We start from the raw sequence: 15,707 nt of genomic DNA on the forward strand, positions 1-15,707 counted from the left end.
CACCTCCAGCTCCGCACATCTCTCCCGTCCCCGGCCGCCTTCACCAAACAGAAAACTTTTGGGCCTCCGGTGAGAACTGGCGTCCCAGGCCACGGTAAATGCGTCTTGATGCTGGTCTCTCTCTCTCTACCTGGGCGGCCCCACCTCTCCCCCGTCCCTCCCCGCTCGATAAAGTAAAACCCTCTGTACCGTCTCTGCAGGGAACAGCCGATGTTAGTCAGGCTCAAGAGCTAAAATGAGAATTGTTTAACCCTTCCGCCTCCGGTTTAACCTTTGGTAGCAGGTTCGGGGCTCTTTAACAAGGATCGCTTCTCCTAGAGCAAAGGTTCTCAACCCGACGTAAGAGCCAGACAGGTTTGGAAGCGTGCGGCTGGGTGAGGGAGAGGGCTGGCAGACTCTGCATATAAGGTGAGGTGGAGGGAGGGAAATGTAGGGCTGCAGAACGAATTATTTTCTTTTACATGTATTCTTATGGGAAAACAGGGCTGCAGAACGAATTATTTTGTTTTAAATGTATTCTTATGGGAAAACGCGTTTCACACAACGAACGTTTCACATAACAAACTTGCTCCTGGAACGGATTAAGTTCGTTGTGTGAGGCACCACTGTACTGTCTAAATTGGTCAACATTTTTCATACTTGTACATCGCCTAGAATTTTGAATAGGCGATAAATCAAACTATTTAATAAACTTGGAAACTTGGAACCTCCCACTGAAAATGCAGCTTGACTTGTTGCCACATAATGAACTGAATCCACTAGCAAACACATTGCTGTGTCTGATCTCAGTGATCTACTTGGGATGTATAAGGACTGCACATGTTGCAAATACCAAGGTGCTTGGCCATGGAAAGTTTGATGATTTAACAGTTTAACCCACAATTTCCCAAATAGCAGAGGCCGCTTTGCTGTCAGTAGTCCCTCAGCTATGGTATGGCTTATCGTGAAAGAAAGAATAACAGCTGTTCTCTGGAGATACAAAACTCCCCCCTCCTCTCCTTACTCTCAGATGATATGAGACAATGAGAGTGGCTAAGGTAGATCTGTCACTCTTTTTTTTTTTTTCAAAACTTTATTATTGGTTTACCCCATCGTTTTCCTTCCCTTTCCATAAAACCAGCCTCCTACATAAGAATAATAGTCCATTTAGCCCAGTTTCCTGTTTCCACAGTGACCAATCCAAGTGCCTGGTAGAAACACAAATAGTAGCAACATTCCACGCTATTGATCCCAGGGCAAGCTGTGGCTTCTTTATCGTCCCTCCAGACCGGCACAGAAACTGATGGGTAATAGCTCACCACGACCATCAGGTGGAGACTGAGACACAAACTTCTGGCTGTAGTACAAATGGGCTGTACATTCCTAAATACAATCAGTCTGCTCTCAGTCTCCAACAGGTGGAGGTGGTAGGCCTGTGCAGTCTTTCTCTGGTTTAGTGTAGGGCTGTTGGATTTTGCTTAAATTGGCCTTCTTGTCCCTGTTTGTGGTACCAGATTGAGCTTGGGGGATCCTTTTGGGGGTCCGCCTGACCTCAAGGGTGCCACACTCGACTGGTTGAGTCCCTCCCCCCATTTCCCCCACTTCCCCAAATTTTTAATTTAGAGGTGCCTCAGTTGTAAGACTTGCCACCAACTACCAGCAAAGCATATATCTTAGAGAGCCAGTGGGGTTTGTTCCAATTAAATTAAAGTTGTATGGGGGGAAAAAGTCCTGAGGCAGTGCCAGTCTGAAGGGAAGCCTTCAATTAAGTTTAATCGAGTTTTATTGTTAACTGGCACTTTTTCTTTTTCTCTGTAGCAGTTTTCACAATGAGCACTTTTAAGCTGAAAAGTGCTCATTGTGCTCCATGGAAATGCAGCCACACTTGCCCACTCGCCATCCCCTCTTTTTCAGTCCTTACTTATTGCTAGGGACAAAACTGGCATTCCAAGGGGAGGTGCATGGGGGAATACTGACCTCCGCACATGCCCAGTAAGCGTAAAGCTTACTTAGCTAGGGGAGAGCACTGGCACATAGACTTCGTCAGCGGATTTCACCTACAAGTGTGGCTGCATTCCCCTGCTATCTATAGAGAACATCTGTTACAGGTGAGCAACTTTGCTTTTTATGCACAATTGAAAAAAGTCAATGTTGCTTCTCCCCTCCTCTCCCTTCCATTCGATCAATAGTGTTGCTGTCAGCCAATTTTATTTGCATGCGCGATTTTGAAAGAATGTCTCGGGTTTTTAGATTCGGTATCAAAATGGCTGCAGTAGTAGACCGTCACTTTTTAATGCGGGTTTTTGAAAATCCTGGCGAGAGTCTTTAATCTAATCTAATCTAGTCTTCAATTTATATACCAAATCATTTCCCGAAGGAGCTTGATTCGGTTTACAATTAATTTTAAAAATAAGATAACATCTAGTAGATTGAATGGAAAGAGTACTATTAGTTAGGATTAGATAGATATTTAAATAGTTGGAGGAACTGATCTGAATAACTATTGCGTAAACAACCAAGTTTTTAGATCTTTCCAAGTTTTTAGCTAAGTGAAACCTTTGCAGCTCTGTTTTGACGGAGAAACTTTTATCTCTCTTGCTCATTAATTAGAACCACCTGCACACTGTTCACCTCGTACAGGAACACAAAGACAATGTTTGCAAGGTAAAGCTGGTGTAAGGACTGGTATCCATACCTTCTGAAACAGCATGTATTTCACCAAAGGGGTCATAGGTATCTCTTGAACTAGGAACACGGTCTGGGCACAAGCCTGGCAGATCTTCAGTCATTTCCACATCCTGGTTGCTGCTTGTCTGAGGGGAATAACTCCTCCCTTCCACCCCCTGCTTGGCTTCTGCCCTCACCTCAGGTCAGTACTCCTGCTGTCTGTCTTACCAGTTCTCCCTCTCCTTTGCTCTCAGAGCTCTGAGCTTAAATGGACCCAACCCCTACCCTTCTCTCTTGAGAAAGAGGCTTGGCTCCAACTCATCCCGGTACTGAGACTGATTGCTCTGACTGAGTAACCAGGGCTATGTCCTCAAAGGAACATGTCTCCAATTGCTGTCATAATAAACCCTAGCAGGTTTTCTAGTGCTTTTAAAGCTGTGAGGCACGTACTTCTGCCTTTCATTTCCTGATTCAGGATTTGAGTGATAGTCAGCCCACTCTAATTTCTTACTGCTCACTTAATCAGCTCTTATGACCAGAAACTGTGTTTCACTTTTACTTATCCCTGGGACAAATCCAGAGCCGGCTATGAGTTTGTCACAAAACACTGAGGGAGAGATTTACAGTTGCTGCTTTTATAATTATATTTTAAGTTTTTATAATTCTATGTTTTTTATTTTAATTAGAATTTTACTCTGCAATTCATTATTTTTTCTTTTTTTTTAAACTTCTTTATTCATTTTTGCATCAATCAACAAGTTTACAATTTTATACAATTCATTATTTTTTCTGAATTTTTACTTTCCTATTGATGATAGAGTTCTTTTCTTTTTGTTTTTGTACTATGTAAACCGCTATGATGATGTATCAAACAGCAGTCTATAAATGCCAGTAAACATAAACACATGTTTATTCACCCTTTTAAAGAAATGTAGTAGATTGGTGAGGCAAGATATTTCTTCACTAAATCCATGTTGGCTTTGTCTCATTAATCCATGCTTATGGATATACTCTGCAATTTTGTTCTTTATAATAGTCTCTACCATTTTGCCCAGCTCTGACATCAGACTTGCCAGTCTATAATTTCCCGGATCACATCTGGTACCCATTTAAAAAATTGGCATTATGAGGGAGTGCTGAAAATTTCTCATCACAGCCAACCAGCTTCCTGAATACTGAGCATTATTTTGCTACTGTAGCTGAAAAGAGTGTTATCTCATTTTGTTAAGTGAAATTCTGTGTTTTGACATTTTTCCAGATCATTGATTGAACCATATCCACATCATTCTCTTCTTGGTTGGGCTGAGAACTTTTCAGCACCCCTTCATATGTTGGCCTCTCTCCAGGTATCATGCTGGATTTTAAAGATAAATGACAAATTACTAACAATAGCTCTGCCATTTCATTTTTAAATTCTGCAGTAGTTTGAGATGTATGCCATCCAGTTCAGGCAATTTGCTACTCTTCAATTTGTCAAATTGCCCGATTACATCTGTTTCAGTTTCTCTGACTCGTCAGCATTGAATACCATTTCTGTCACTGGTATGTCCCCCCTGTGTTCCTCGGTGAAGACCAAAGCAAAGAATTAATTTAATCTCTCTATTACCCCTTTTACCCCTAGGTCATCTAGTAGTCCAACTGATTCTTTTCCTGGCTTCTTGTTTCTAATGTACCTAAAAAATGTTTTTGCCTTTGATGCAATCTTCTTTTCAATGTTTCTCTTTGCCTTCCTTATCAACACCTTGCCTTTGCTTATGCTGTTTCCTATTATTTTCAATCAGATCCTTCCATTCTCTGGAGGATTTTCTTTTTGCTCTAATAGCTTTCTTTATCTCACTTGTTAAGAACATAAGAATTGCCACTGCTGAGTCAGACCAGTGGTCCATCATGCCCAGCAGTCCGCTCACATGGCGGCCCTCTGGTCTAAGATCAGCACCCTAACTGAGACTAGCCCTACCAGCGCACGTTCTTGTTCAGCAGAAACTTGTCTAACTTTGTCTTGAATCCTTGGAGGGTATTTTCCCCTATAACAGCCTCTGGAAGAGCGTTCCAGCTCTCTACCACTCTCTGGCTGCCGTTTGGTGTTCTTTCCACATTTTTTAATATGTGGAATTGGTCTGGGCTTCCAGGATGATATTTTTGAATAACATCCATGCCTGATGTAAATTTTTGACCTTTGAAGCTGCTCCTCTAAGTTTCTTTTTAACCATGGTTCTCATATTATCCTAGTCTTCTTTTTTAAAGTTAAATGCTGTTATATTGGATTTCTTGTGTGAACTTAATTCCAGGGATTATATCAAATCTGATTATGTTATGATCACTGTTATTAAGTGGCCCCAGCACTATTATCTCCTGCACAAAATCATGTGCTCCTCTAAGTACTAGGTCTAGAATTGCTTTACTTCTTGTCTGTTGCTGAACCAGTTGCTCCATAAAGCAGTTCTTGATTTCAAGGAACTTCACCTCCCTAGCATGCTTTGATGTTATTTTTACCAAGTCAATATTGGGGTAACCCCAACCACACTCAGATAGTGGAGGAAAAAGAGATCTCACTTTTAAATAAGGAGCGTTACAACCAGCACATATTGTAGCATATGATCATCATCGGTCTCAAAGGAAAAAACTTCACTATTATCAAGAGTGGGGAAGCTGCAAAACTCTTCCCACATTAGGAATGGGCAAAAAATAACAGTCACTCTTCAGTGTTGTTCCACACAAACAGGGAACAAATCAATATACAGTACTTATCTTCCTCAATCCTCATCAAGCCATCCTCATCGTGCCATTCTTCAAATCCTTAAAGTCCTGATACACTCGTCCTGAGAGGAGTACCCTGTTTCACCAGCAGCATCTTCAGGGGATTCAGTGCGGCTCCTCATTCACATCTATAATACATGACAGCAGATAATGACAAAAATGGCCTATCCAGTTTGCCTCACAGTAACTTAAGTACATAGAGATTCCCATCTGGAACCCAGCACCCAGCCCTCTTCATGACTTTACCTGACTTTCATGCTAGTATGATTCCTTCAGGATTGTTCTTTCCTCTACTCTTTTTCCTCTCTGGCATGCTTTCTGTGGTGCTCTCTGTTCCTGCAAGCCTGAGGAACACAAGTTGGTTCTGCAATTTCATCCTAGTCTGAATGGTATATACCCTTGCATATGTGTATGTACTGCAGATCATCCCACATTATGCTTACTGTACATTTGTGCTTCTGTTTTTGTGGTATTTGGGTTATATGCAGGATAAGATTATGTTTCTCTCTTCCTCAGGAAATGAATTCATTACTGGAAAACATTGCCAAGGCCACTATCGATGTATTTCAGCAGTCAGCAGAGACTTGCTCTGCCAGTGCTTCAGGGAATGGTGTCAGTGGTGGTTTAGCAAGTATCACCCCCCCCAGCAGCAAAGCAAAGCCGATCCTGAGGTAAGTACAAGCTGACTCCTGGCTCCTTTCATCAGCTCTTATAACTATTAGGACCCTTGAGGAAGGCATGTTCATCGAAATACGGACCGTGGTGGGTCCTCTTCATCCTATGCTTATGTGGATTGTTCCTGTAATTCTAAAATAAACTACGTTAAAACCTACATCAAGAACATCTCTTCCACAGTTTCTTTTGTTTTGGGGTTTTCCTTTCATCAGATGAACTGAAATTGTGGGTCAGGTGACCTCACTCTGTACAATACGCATTTCTTGGAAAGGACAAAAGCCTTGCATCTTTCTTCAATTTGTTTTTGTGTACTAAGACCGTAAAGTGTACTGCCTCCTCTACAACTTTGCAGACCTCATGAAAGTGCTCCTTTTTGCTAGCACATTTTCTCCCCCACACCCCAAGATTGCTCTCGTTTGCGTCACTAATTTTCACTAGCATTTCTATGGCAGCAGCTCATTCTGCCAAAATGATCACTTCCTTAGACTGTCTACAACAAGAAACATGTCTTTGTGTGATTTAGTCATCAGTTTTCCTTACTGTATAAGAAGCAGGGCAGCAACTTAATCACTTTACCAAAAGTAAAATATCCATTACAGAGCAATACAAAGTTTGATCTGGACAGTACGATATGCAGAGACTAGCTTGGCTTGACACTGTCTAGATTTCATTTCACACTCAACAAACAGACCAAATCACAAGCTGATAGATCACATTCTGTGGGAGCCAGTTATCTGGTCAGATCATCATCTCCTGAACTTCTTCCTAAAATACCCAAAACAACAACAACAAAAAAAACAAGCAGATTACAAAGCGTGGTAAAATACCCGTAGAGGAATTCTGGATGGAAGTTACTGAAAAACTAGAACCAATGAATGGAGACTTAGAAGAAGACCTGGCAAAACCTAGCTAATAATGTTCTAGATAAGATTGCATCATTAAGAACAAGAAAGCTGAAACAGCAAAAGAGCAAAGACTAGAAACCTACATCGACTAGAAGAAAAAAATAAAACAATACTAGTTAGCAGTAACTGAAGCAAAAAACTCATACTATGACAAGATGATTAGTGAATCTAAAAATTCTTTCAAATGCCTCTTCAAAATCTACAACTCGCTAATCTCCACAAAAGATATAACAGAAGGCCTAGCATCACAGCAACCAGACGTAGGCAACCTAGCTCATTACTTTCAAGAAAAAATCAGAATCTTGAGGACCTCATTCACATGACCCAGCAGATAACACAGACCATTACCCAACCCAAAATAATGGGGATGAAGGAATCCCAGCTAACAGATGCTGGTCAAAATTCATCGCAATTAGAACATAAGAGATCTCAAACTGGCTGAAGAGAATATCCAGAAACACTGCCACTTGGATATATGTCCAGTAGCTGCTATGGCTAACATACCTAATAAATAGATGCTTAGAAAATGGACTCTAAAAGCCACAAACCTTGCTCTGACCAAAATAGAAAACTTCAGGCTAATAGCGGAGATTCCATGGCCTGCAAAACTACTAGAATTCTGTGTAAGCACTCGGCTTCATAGACCAAACAGATGAATTACACAAATCACAACATGGCTTCAGACCAAGGCACAGCACCAAATCCCTGTTACTCGAACTAACATCCAAAATAAGAAGTCAACTCAACAGAGGCAAACAATCTATATTATTACAATTTGATATCTCTGCAGCATTTGATGCAGTAGACCACTCTTTCTTACTCCTTAAATTAAACGAACTAAGAGTACAAGGTGTGGTGTTACAATACTTTTTACAGTTCTTCAGAAAGAACATAAGTCTGAAAGTAAGACAAGAGGTCCCAATCATGGAAGGCCAATTGCGGTGTCACCCAAGGGTCACCAATATCACTTGCGCTATTTAACATTTATTTAAGAACACTTGGAAATACTACTACTATCCATTCAGTCGTATCCGACCCTTGGATACTCTGTAGGCCAGTCTTTGCCATGCTTCACTGTTTTCCACAATTTCTTTCAATTGCTTGATGTTAATTCCTGTATCATTCTTGATGGTCTCCCCTGCTTCCTTTTACCACTGACCATACCACCTCCTTTTCTAGTGAATTCACCCTCATCATATGTCCAAAATAGGTCAGTCTCTCTGGTAATCTTGCCTTCCAGGGACAACTCTGGGTTTATATGTTCAAGAACATCTTTGTTGCTAATCCTAGCTGTCCATGGGATTTGTAGAAGTCTTCTCCAGCACCACAGCTCAAAGGCATCAAATTTCTTCTGTATGATTTCGTGAGTGTCCATGTCTCGCAGCCATATGTTGTGATTGAGAAATAACCTGCTTTTAACCGAAGCTCATGTCTTCTCCTGTGCAGATGATATCTTCATTCTCTGTAACATAGTAGATGACGGCAGATAAAGACCCGAATGGTCCATCCAGTCTGCCCAACCTGATTCAATTTAAATTTTTTAATTTTTTCTTCTTAGCTATTTCTGGGCAAGAATCCAAAGCTTTACCCTGTACTGTGCTTAGGTTCCAACTGCCGAAATCTCTGTTAAGACTTATTCCAGCCCATCTACACCCTCCCAGCCATTAAAGCCCTCCCCAGCCCATCCTCCACCAAATGGCCATATACAGACACAGACCGTGCAAGTCTGCCCAGTACTGGCCTTAGTTCAATATTTAATATTATTTTCTGATTCTAAATCCTCTGTGTTGATCCAACGCTTCTTTGAACTCAGTCACAGTTTTTCTCTCTACCACCTCTCTCGGGAGTGCATTCCAGGCATCCATTACCCTCTCCTTAAAGTAGAATTTCCTAACATTGGCCCTGAATCTACCACCCCTCAACCTCAAATTATGTCCTCTGGTTTTACCATTTTCCTTTCTCTGGAAAAGATTTTGTTCTACGTTAATACCCTTCAAGTATTTGAATGTCTGAATCATATCTCCCCTGTCTCTCCTTTCCTCTAGGGTATACATATTCAGCCAGTCTCTCCTCATACGTCTTCTGGCGCAAGCCTCCTATCATTTTCGTCGCCCTCCTCTGGACCGCCTCAAGTCTTCTTACGTCCTTCGCCAGATATGGTCTCCAAAACTGAACACAATACTCCAAGTGGGGCCTTACCAATGACCTGTACAGGGGCATCAACACCTTCTTCCTTCTACTGACTACGCCTCTCTTTATACAGCCCAGCATCCTTCTGGCAGCAGCCACTGCCTTGTCACACTGTTTTTTCGCCTTTAGATCTTCGGACACTATCACCCCAAGGTCCCTCTCCCCATCCGTGCATATCAGCTTCTCTCCTCCCAGCATATACGGTTCCTTCCTATTATTAATCCCCAAATGCATTACTCTGCATTTCTTTGCATTGAATTTTAGTTGCCAGGCATTAGACCATTCCTCTAACTTTTGCAGATCCTTTTTCATATTTTCCACTCCCTCTTCGGTGTCTACTCTGTTACAAATCTTGGTATCATCTGCAAAAAGGCACACTTTTCCTTCTAACCCTTAAGCAATGTCACTCACAAACATATTGAACAGGATTGGCCCCAGCACCGAACCCTGAGGGACTCCACTACTCACCTTTCCTTCCTTCGAGTGACTTCCATTAATCACCACCCTCTGGCGTCTGTCTGACAGCCAGTTTCTGACCCAGTTCACCACTTTGGGTCCTAACTTCAGCCTTTCAAGTTTGTTCAACAGCCTCCTATGAGGAACTGTATCAAAGGCTTTGCTGAAATCCAAGTAAATTACATCTAGCATATGTCCTCGATCCAGCTCTCTGGTCACCCAATCAAAAAATTCAATCAGGTTCATTTGGCACGATTTACCTTTTGTAAAGCCATGTTGCCTCGGATCCTGTAACCCATTAGATTCAAGGAAGTACACTATCCTTTCTTTCAGCAACACTTCCATTATTTTTCCAACAACTGAAGTGAGGCTCACCGGCCTGTAGTTTCCTGCTTCATCAGTGTGACCACTTTTATGAATAGGGACCACATCCGCTCTCTTCTAATCCCCAGGAATCACTCCCATCTCCAGAGATTTGTTGAACAAGTCTTTAATAGGACTCGCTAGAACCTCTCTGAGCTCCCTTAGTATCCTGGGATGGATCCTGTCTGGTCCCATCGCTTTGTCCACCTTCAGTTTTTCAAGTTGCTCATATACACCCTCCTCCGTGAACGGCGCAGAATCTACTCCATTTTCTCATGTAACTTTGCCAGACAATCTTGGTCCTTCTCCAGGATTTTCTTCTGTGAACACAGAACAGAAGTGTTTGTTTAGCACATTCGCTTTCTCCTCATCACTCTCCACATATTGGTTCCCAGCATCTTTTAGCCTAGCAATTCCATTTTTCATCTTCCTCCTTTCACTAATATATCTGAAAAAATTTTTGTCTCCCTTTTTTACATTTTTAGCCATTTGTTCTTCCGCCTGTGCTTTCGCCAAACATTTCTCTCTCTTGGCTTCTTTCAGTTTCACCCTGTTGTCCTTTCTGCTCTCCTCTTCTTGGGTTTTTTTATATTTCATGAACGCCAACTTTTTTGCCTTTATTTTCTCAGCCACTAGGTTGGAGAACCATATCGGCTTCCTGTTTCTCTTGTTTTTATTGATTTTCTTCACATAAAGGTCCGTAGCCATTTTTATCACTCCTTCCAGCTTAGACCACTGTCTTTCCACTTCTTTTATGTCCTCCCATCCTAACAGCTCTTTCTTCAGGTACTCTCCCATTACATTAAAGTCCGTACGTTTGAAATCTAGGACTTTAAGTATCGTGCGGCCGCTCTCCACTTTAGCCGTTATATCAAACCAAACCGTTTGATGATTGCTACTTCCCAGGTGAGCACCCACTCGAACATTAGAGATACTCTCTGCATTTGTGAGGACCAGATCCAATATCACTTTTTCCCTTGGGGTTCCGTCACCATTTGTCTGAGCAGAGCCTCTTGAAAGGCATCCACAATCTCCCTACTTCTTTCCGATTCTGCAGACGGAACATTCCAGTCCTCATCCGGCAGATTGAAATCTCCCAACAGCAGAACCTCCTCTTTCCTTCCAAACTTTTGGATATCCACAATCAGATCCTTATCAATTTGCTGCGATTGAGTCGGAGGTCTGTAGACTACACCCACGTAGATAGAAGTTCCATCTTCTCTTTTCAGAGCAATCCATATCGCTTCTTCCTCTCCCCAGGTCCCTTGCATTTCGGTCGCTTGGATATTGATCTTTACATAGAAAGCTACTCCTCCACCTTTATGACCATCTCTGTCCTTCCTAAAAAGATTATATCCCGGTATGTTTGCATCCCATCCATGTGATTCACTGAACCATGTCTCTGTGATAGCGACAATATCTAGATCTGCCTCTAACATCAGGGCTTGCAGATCATGAACTTTGTTGCTTAGATTGCGAGCATTTGTGGTCTTCGCTTTCCAGCTATTTTTCAGCGATAATCTCCTTTTTCGTATGGATTTTTGTTTCGTTTCACTTTCCGTTGCAATACTAAGAAATGAGTTGCTGATATTGCTTATGTTGCAGTCTTTACTATTATCACATCTTTTCTTTTGCTGGGGGTGGTCCCTATAATTGTCCTTCGTACATACACCACCCCCACCTTCTAGTTTAAATGCCTAGAAAAATATTGTCTAAATTTCTCTGCAAGGTTTCTTTTTCCTGCTGTAGTAATATGTAGCCCATCAGTGCAATATAGCTTCTTGTCCTTCCATGTATTTCCCCATCCTCCTATGACCTGAAGCCTTCTTGATGACACCAGGCTTTGAGCCATCTATTAAAGTCCTCTTTGTTTTTCACTCTTTGCTCCCCCTTTCCATATGCAGGCAGTATTTCAGAAAAAGGTAAAGTGTTTACAAAAGGTTTCACGCCCTCACCAAGCTCCCAAAAAGCTTTCTGTGCTGCAAGTGTGGAGTTGTTGGCCAGGTCATTTGTTCCCAGATGGATGACAACATCAGTGTTAAAATCCTTAGTTTCGTCCTTAATTATAGTCAGTATTTGCCTGGAACTCCTGGTAGCTGAGGATCCTGGAAGATATTTCACTATTTTGGTCTCCTCGCCTTATGTTCCAAGGTTAATGCCTCTGATGATGGAATCCCCCAACAGTAATAGTTTTTTGTTTTTGGCCTTTTTATTTGTGCTTAGGGTGCGCTTGCTCTCTTGAGTTACCTTCATTGGTTCCAGTCCCACCTCCCTTCTGTTTTCTTGAGTATCGCAGTGCACTAGTGGAGCGAAGGAATTCTGTAGAGGTAATATTTGTGAAGGTGGGTGTTTCTGTGTTACATGTCGCAGTCTTCCTGAGCCTAATGTGACCCATTTATTCCTGGGCTGTTTTATTCTTTGAGGTAGAGGTGGTAAGTTGGTATGATTTTGTGGAGTGATGAAAGCTGCTTTAAATGTATTCAATTCCTGTTTAAGTTTGCAGAGCTCCTCCTTTATACTAGCAAGTTGAAGACAGATGGGGCAAGCCTTAAGCCTCCAAATAGTATGTCTTGGAATTAAAGCCAAAAAGAAACCAAAATATAAATATAAATACCAATAACAACGATAGTCCAAACTACAAAAAATTGGTATTAATGGTGATGATCTGTCCTTAAATAACCCTGGAGATGATATGGAAAAATGTGCTTCCCAAGATAAAAGAAATTAATGAAAACAAGATAAATAAAAGGATCAATCAGTACGGACCCAGTGCCCTCGTAACAACCGTTGGCCCCGGGCAGGTGTTTATGAAGTGTCAAGCTGGAATAGTCTTCCACTACAGGTGATTGAGGCCAGCAGCGTGCCTGATTTTAAGGCCAAATGGGATCGGCACATGGGATCTATTCACAGGGCAAAGGTAGGGGAGGGACATTAAGGTGGGCAGACTAGATGGGCCGTGGGCCCTTATCTGCCGTCTGTTTCTATGTTTCTATGTTTCACTTAGAAATAAATCTAAATAAACCCTGCCCCGTACATCATATTATCCTTATATTATATGTGATTTGTATAGAAAAATATATATATGTTACAAAATAATCGGGAGCACAATCATCCCCAGATTAAAGCAAAAGGAGAGAAAATCACCCCAAAGAAAATCTCCTTGAAACCTAATACAAAAAAACACAAAAACACAAAATGTGAAAATAAAAAAAACCAAAATGCAAAAAATGACAAAAATCGTCAAAAAACAAAGAAAAATATGAAAATCAATGTAATATCCTCAGTCTCGTCCATCAAACCACAGCGCAGTGAACCCTGTGCACCTGTCACAAATAGTTCGTGTAAGTGATAAAAAACAGTGAAAAACAGTGAAAATTACTTAGCTCAGTAAATCCAAAGTGGGACAAAGTTCAAAGTTCACCAATCGTCACTGTTCAATTCCGCTCGTTATTCAGTCCCGCTCGCTTAAGTTCTCTCAATGAAAAGTCATAACTGTCGGTCCATTCGCCGTTAAACTTAAATCACTCAGTCTCATGCAGTCAAAAAGGCTGTTCAATGATAGTCACTACTCGTTTTGCTCACTCGACAGGTCCTGTTTCAATATCCTCGTCAGGAGAGAGCAAGAAAATCAAAAAGATTAATAAACTGACTGAAAATTCTCACACCAAATCCTAAAATATAAAGGAAAGAGTAATCCTAGGCAGCGGCACAATCAAGCTGCTTGGAATTAAAGCACCACAGTGATTGCATAGAATAAAGGTCATCTTGATTGGTTGTGAAGTGACTTGATTTGAGTAGTTCTGATTATTTGGGTCTCTATATATGGTGGGACAATAAGTCTTACCCTTATTCCTATGACGAGGAAGAGGAAATAAGATTTAACAGAGGAAAGAGAAGGGTTTAATTTTTTGTGCTTTTTTGTTTTTTTAAGTAAGAAACAGGGAGGAGAAGAGAAATTAAGCAGATATAATGCTGAAAACCAGTGAAAAGAGCAGAATATGAAATGTTGAGCAACTTATCTTATTGAAGTTCACAGGACAATTTGTTCACAGCAATGTCCCAAAGATAAAGCAATTAACCTTAGAAGTAAAATAGAGCCCCTCCCTTCTCCACCTAATCAGACACAATGGCTAAAAACTAGTGAGTCAGAAATATAGGCTCTATACCACCTAAAACACAGTATTTTAAACAGAAATGCAGGTTCTATAACAAATCAGTGGCTACCCTAAAACACAGGATTTATAACAGGATTTTCCCTACTTTAGTCACCCTGAGCCACAGGCACCAGGATTTAATTAGAGTTAACAAAGTCTTACCCTTATTCCTATGAAGAGGAAGAGGAAATAAGATTTAACAGAGGAAAGAGAAGGTTTATATTTTTGTGCTTTTTTGTTTTTTTTTAAGTAAGAAACAGGTAGGAGAAGAGAAATTAAGCAGATATAATGCTGAAAACCAGTGAAAAGAGCAGAATATGAAATGTTGAGCAACTTATCTTATTGAAGTTCACAGGACAGCCTTGTTCACAGCAATGAACCAGGATTCTGAATGCAGAGTTATCAAAGTATGCTTTAATGGATTTAAGTTTCCAGAGGGTGAAAAAACCCTTTTTGATTAGGGAGTCCACCTGGTCTTTCATGGTGAGGCATGCTCCCCTGTAGTTGGAGATCCTGATGTTGCTGGCTGGACTTCATCTCATCTGTCTTGCTTTGGACTTTGAATTTTTTTGATTTACTTTAATTTTATTCTTTTTATTTCTTTATTATTATTTGAATTGTAGCCTTCCCTCACCATTCTTGGAATTTTGTTATATCTTTACTATTTTAATAATTGTTTACTCAGGTACTTTAGCTAGATTGTGAGCCGTCAGGACAGATAAGGAAGTTCTAAGTACCTAATTTTATTTTATTGTAATCCGTTCTGGGCTCCTGGGGAGGACGGGCTATGAAAATGAATAAATTGATAATCCAAAGTACTTAATACAAGAGATTGAACTAGTAACCTGAATGCTGAAAAATCAAAGTATGATCTTAGAGAATACAGTTTCCAGAGAATGTAATAGCATTTCTTAACCAGAATGTCTATATGAACTTCGAAGGTAAATGACGAATCCAAAGTAACTCCTAGAATTTTTATAGTGGGATCAATTGAGTAATTTATCCCATTTAGTATTAGAGAAGTCTCCTTAGTTTTATTAAGTGGGCTTGCTCCCAAAACTTTTGTTTTTTCAGAATTCAGCTTGAGTTTGAAATTTCTGGCCCAGTTTTCCACAAGGTCGAATATAGACAAAATATCATTTTTTGTCTGAAACAATGGAAATATCATCTGCATAGATATACAATTGGATGTTCAATTTAGATAATTCTGAACCTAAGGAAGCCATGTTGAAAAGAGATGGAGATAAAGGAGATCCCTTAGGGACTCCACAGATATTACTCCAAATTGAGGAATGAACTTCATCACTGAAGATTTGGGGTAAGTACGATTTTTAAAAAAATCCTTAAACCAATTTAATACATGGCCAGAAATCCCTATAGCATCTAAACATTCAAGCATAATATCTCGCTGCTCAAATCATATTGCAAAATTAGTGCGCTCTTTCCAGCACTAAACAAGCCAAAAACATAATCCACCATAACATAACCATAAGTTCAATGCAGTGAGCAAAAGATTAAAAATAACATAACCCAAGGATGATTTAAATTAGTTTGCTAAATA

The 15,707-nt window shown here is 40.6% G+C and overlaps 1 protein-coding gene across 1 annotated transcript in view; it reads left to right on the forward strand.

The window, feature by feature from the left end:
- The window catches only part of MED12 (mediator complex subunit 12), a 708,291-nt gene that overhangs the window by 444,907 nt on the left and 247,677 nt on the right, over nt 1–15,707 (forward strand). The window contains exon 29 of the mRNA XM_033943934.1: nt 5,920–6,074. Within this exon, the coding sequence (XP_033799825.1) occupies nt 5,920–6,074 (155 nt within the window). The remainder of the gene's footprint in view (nt 1–5,919; nt 6,075–15,707) is intronic.

The sequence above is a fragment of the Geotrypetes seraphini genome, chromosome 5 (genome assembly GCF_902459505.1).
Source record: "Geotrypetes seraphini chromosome 5, aGeoSer1.1, whole genome shotgun sequence".
NCBI lineage: Eukaryota > Metazoa > Chordata > Amphibia > Gymnophiona > Dermophiidae > Geotrypetes > Geotrypetes seraphini.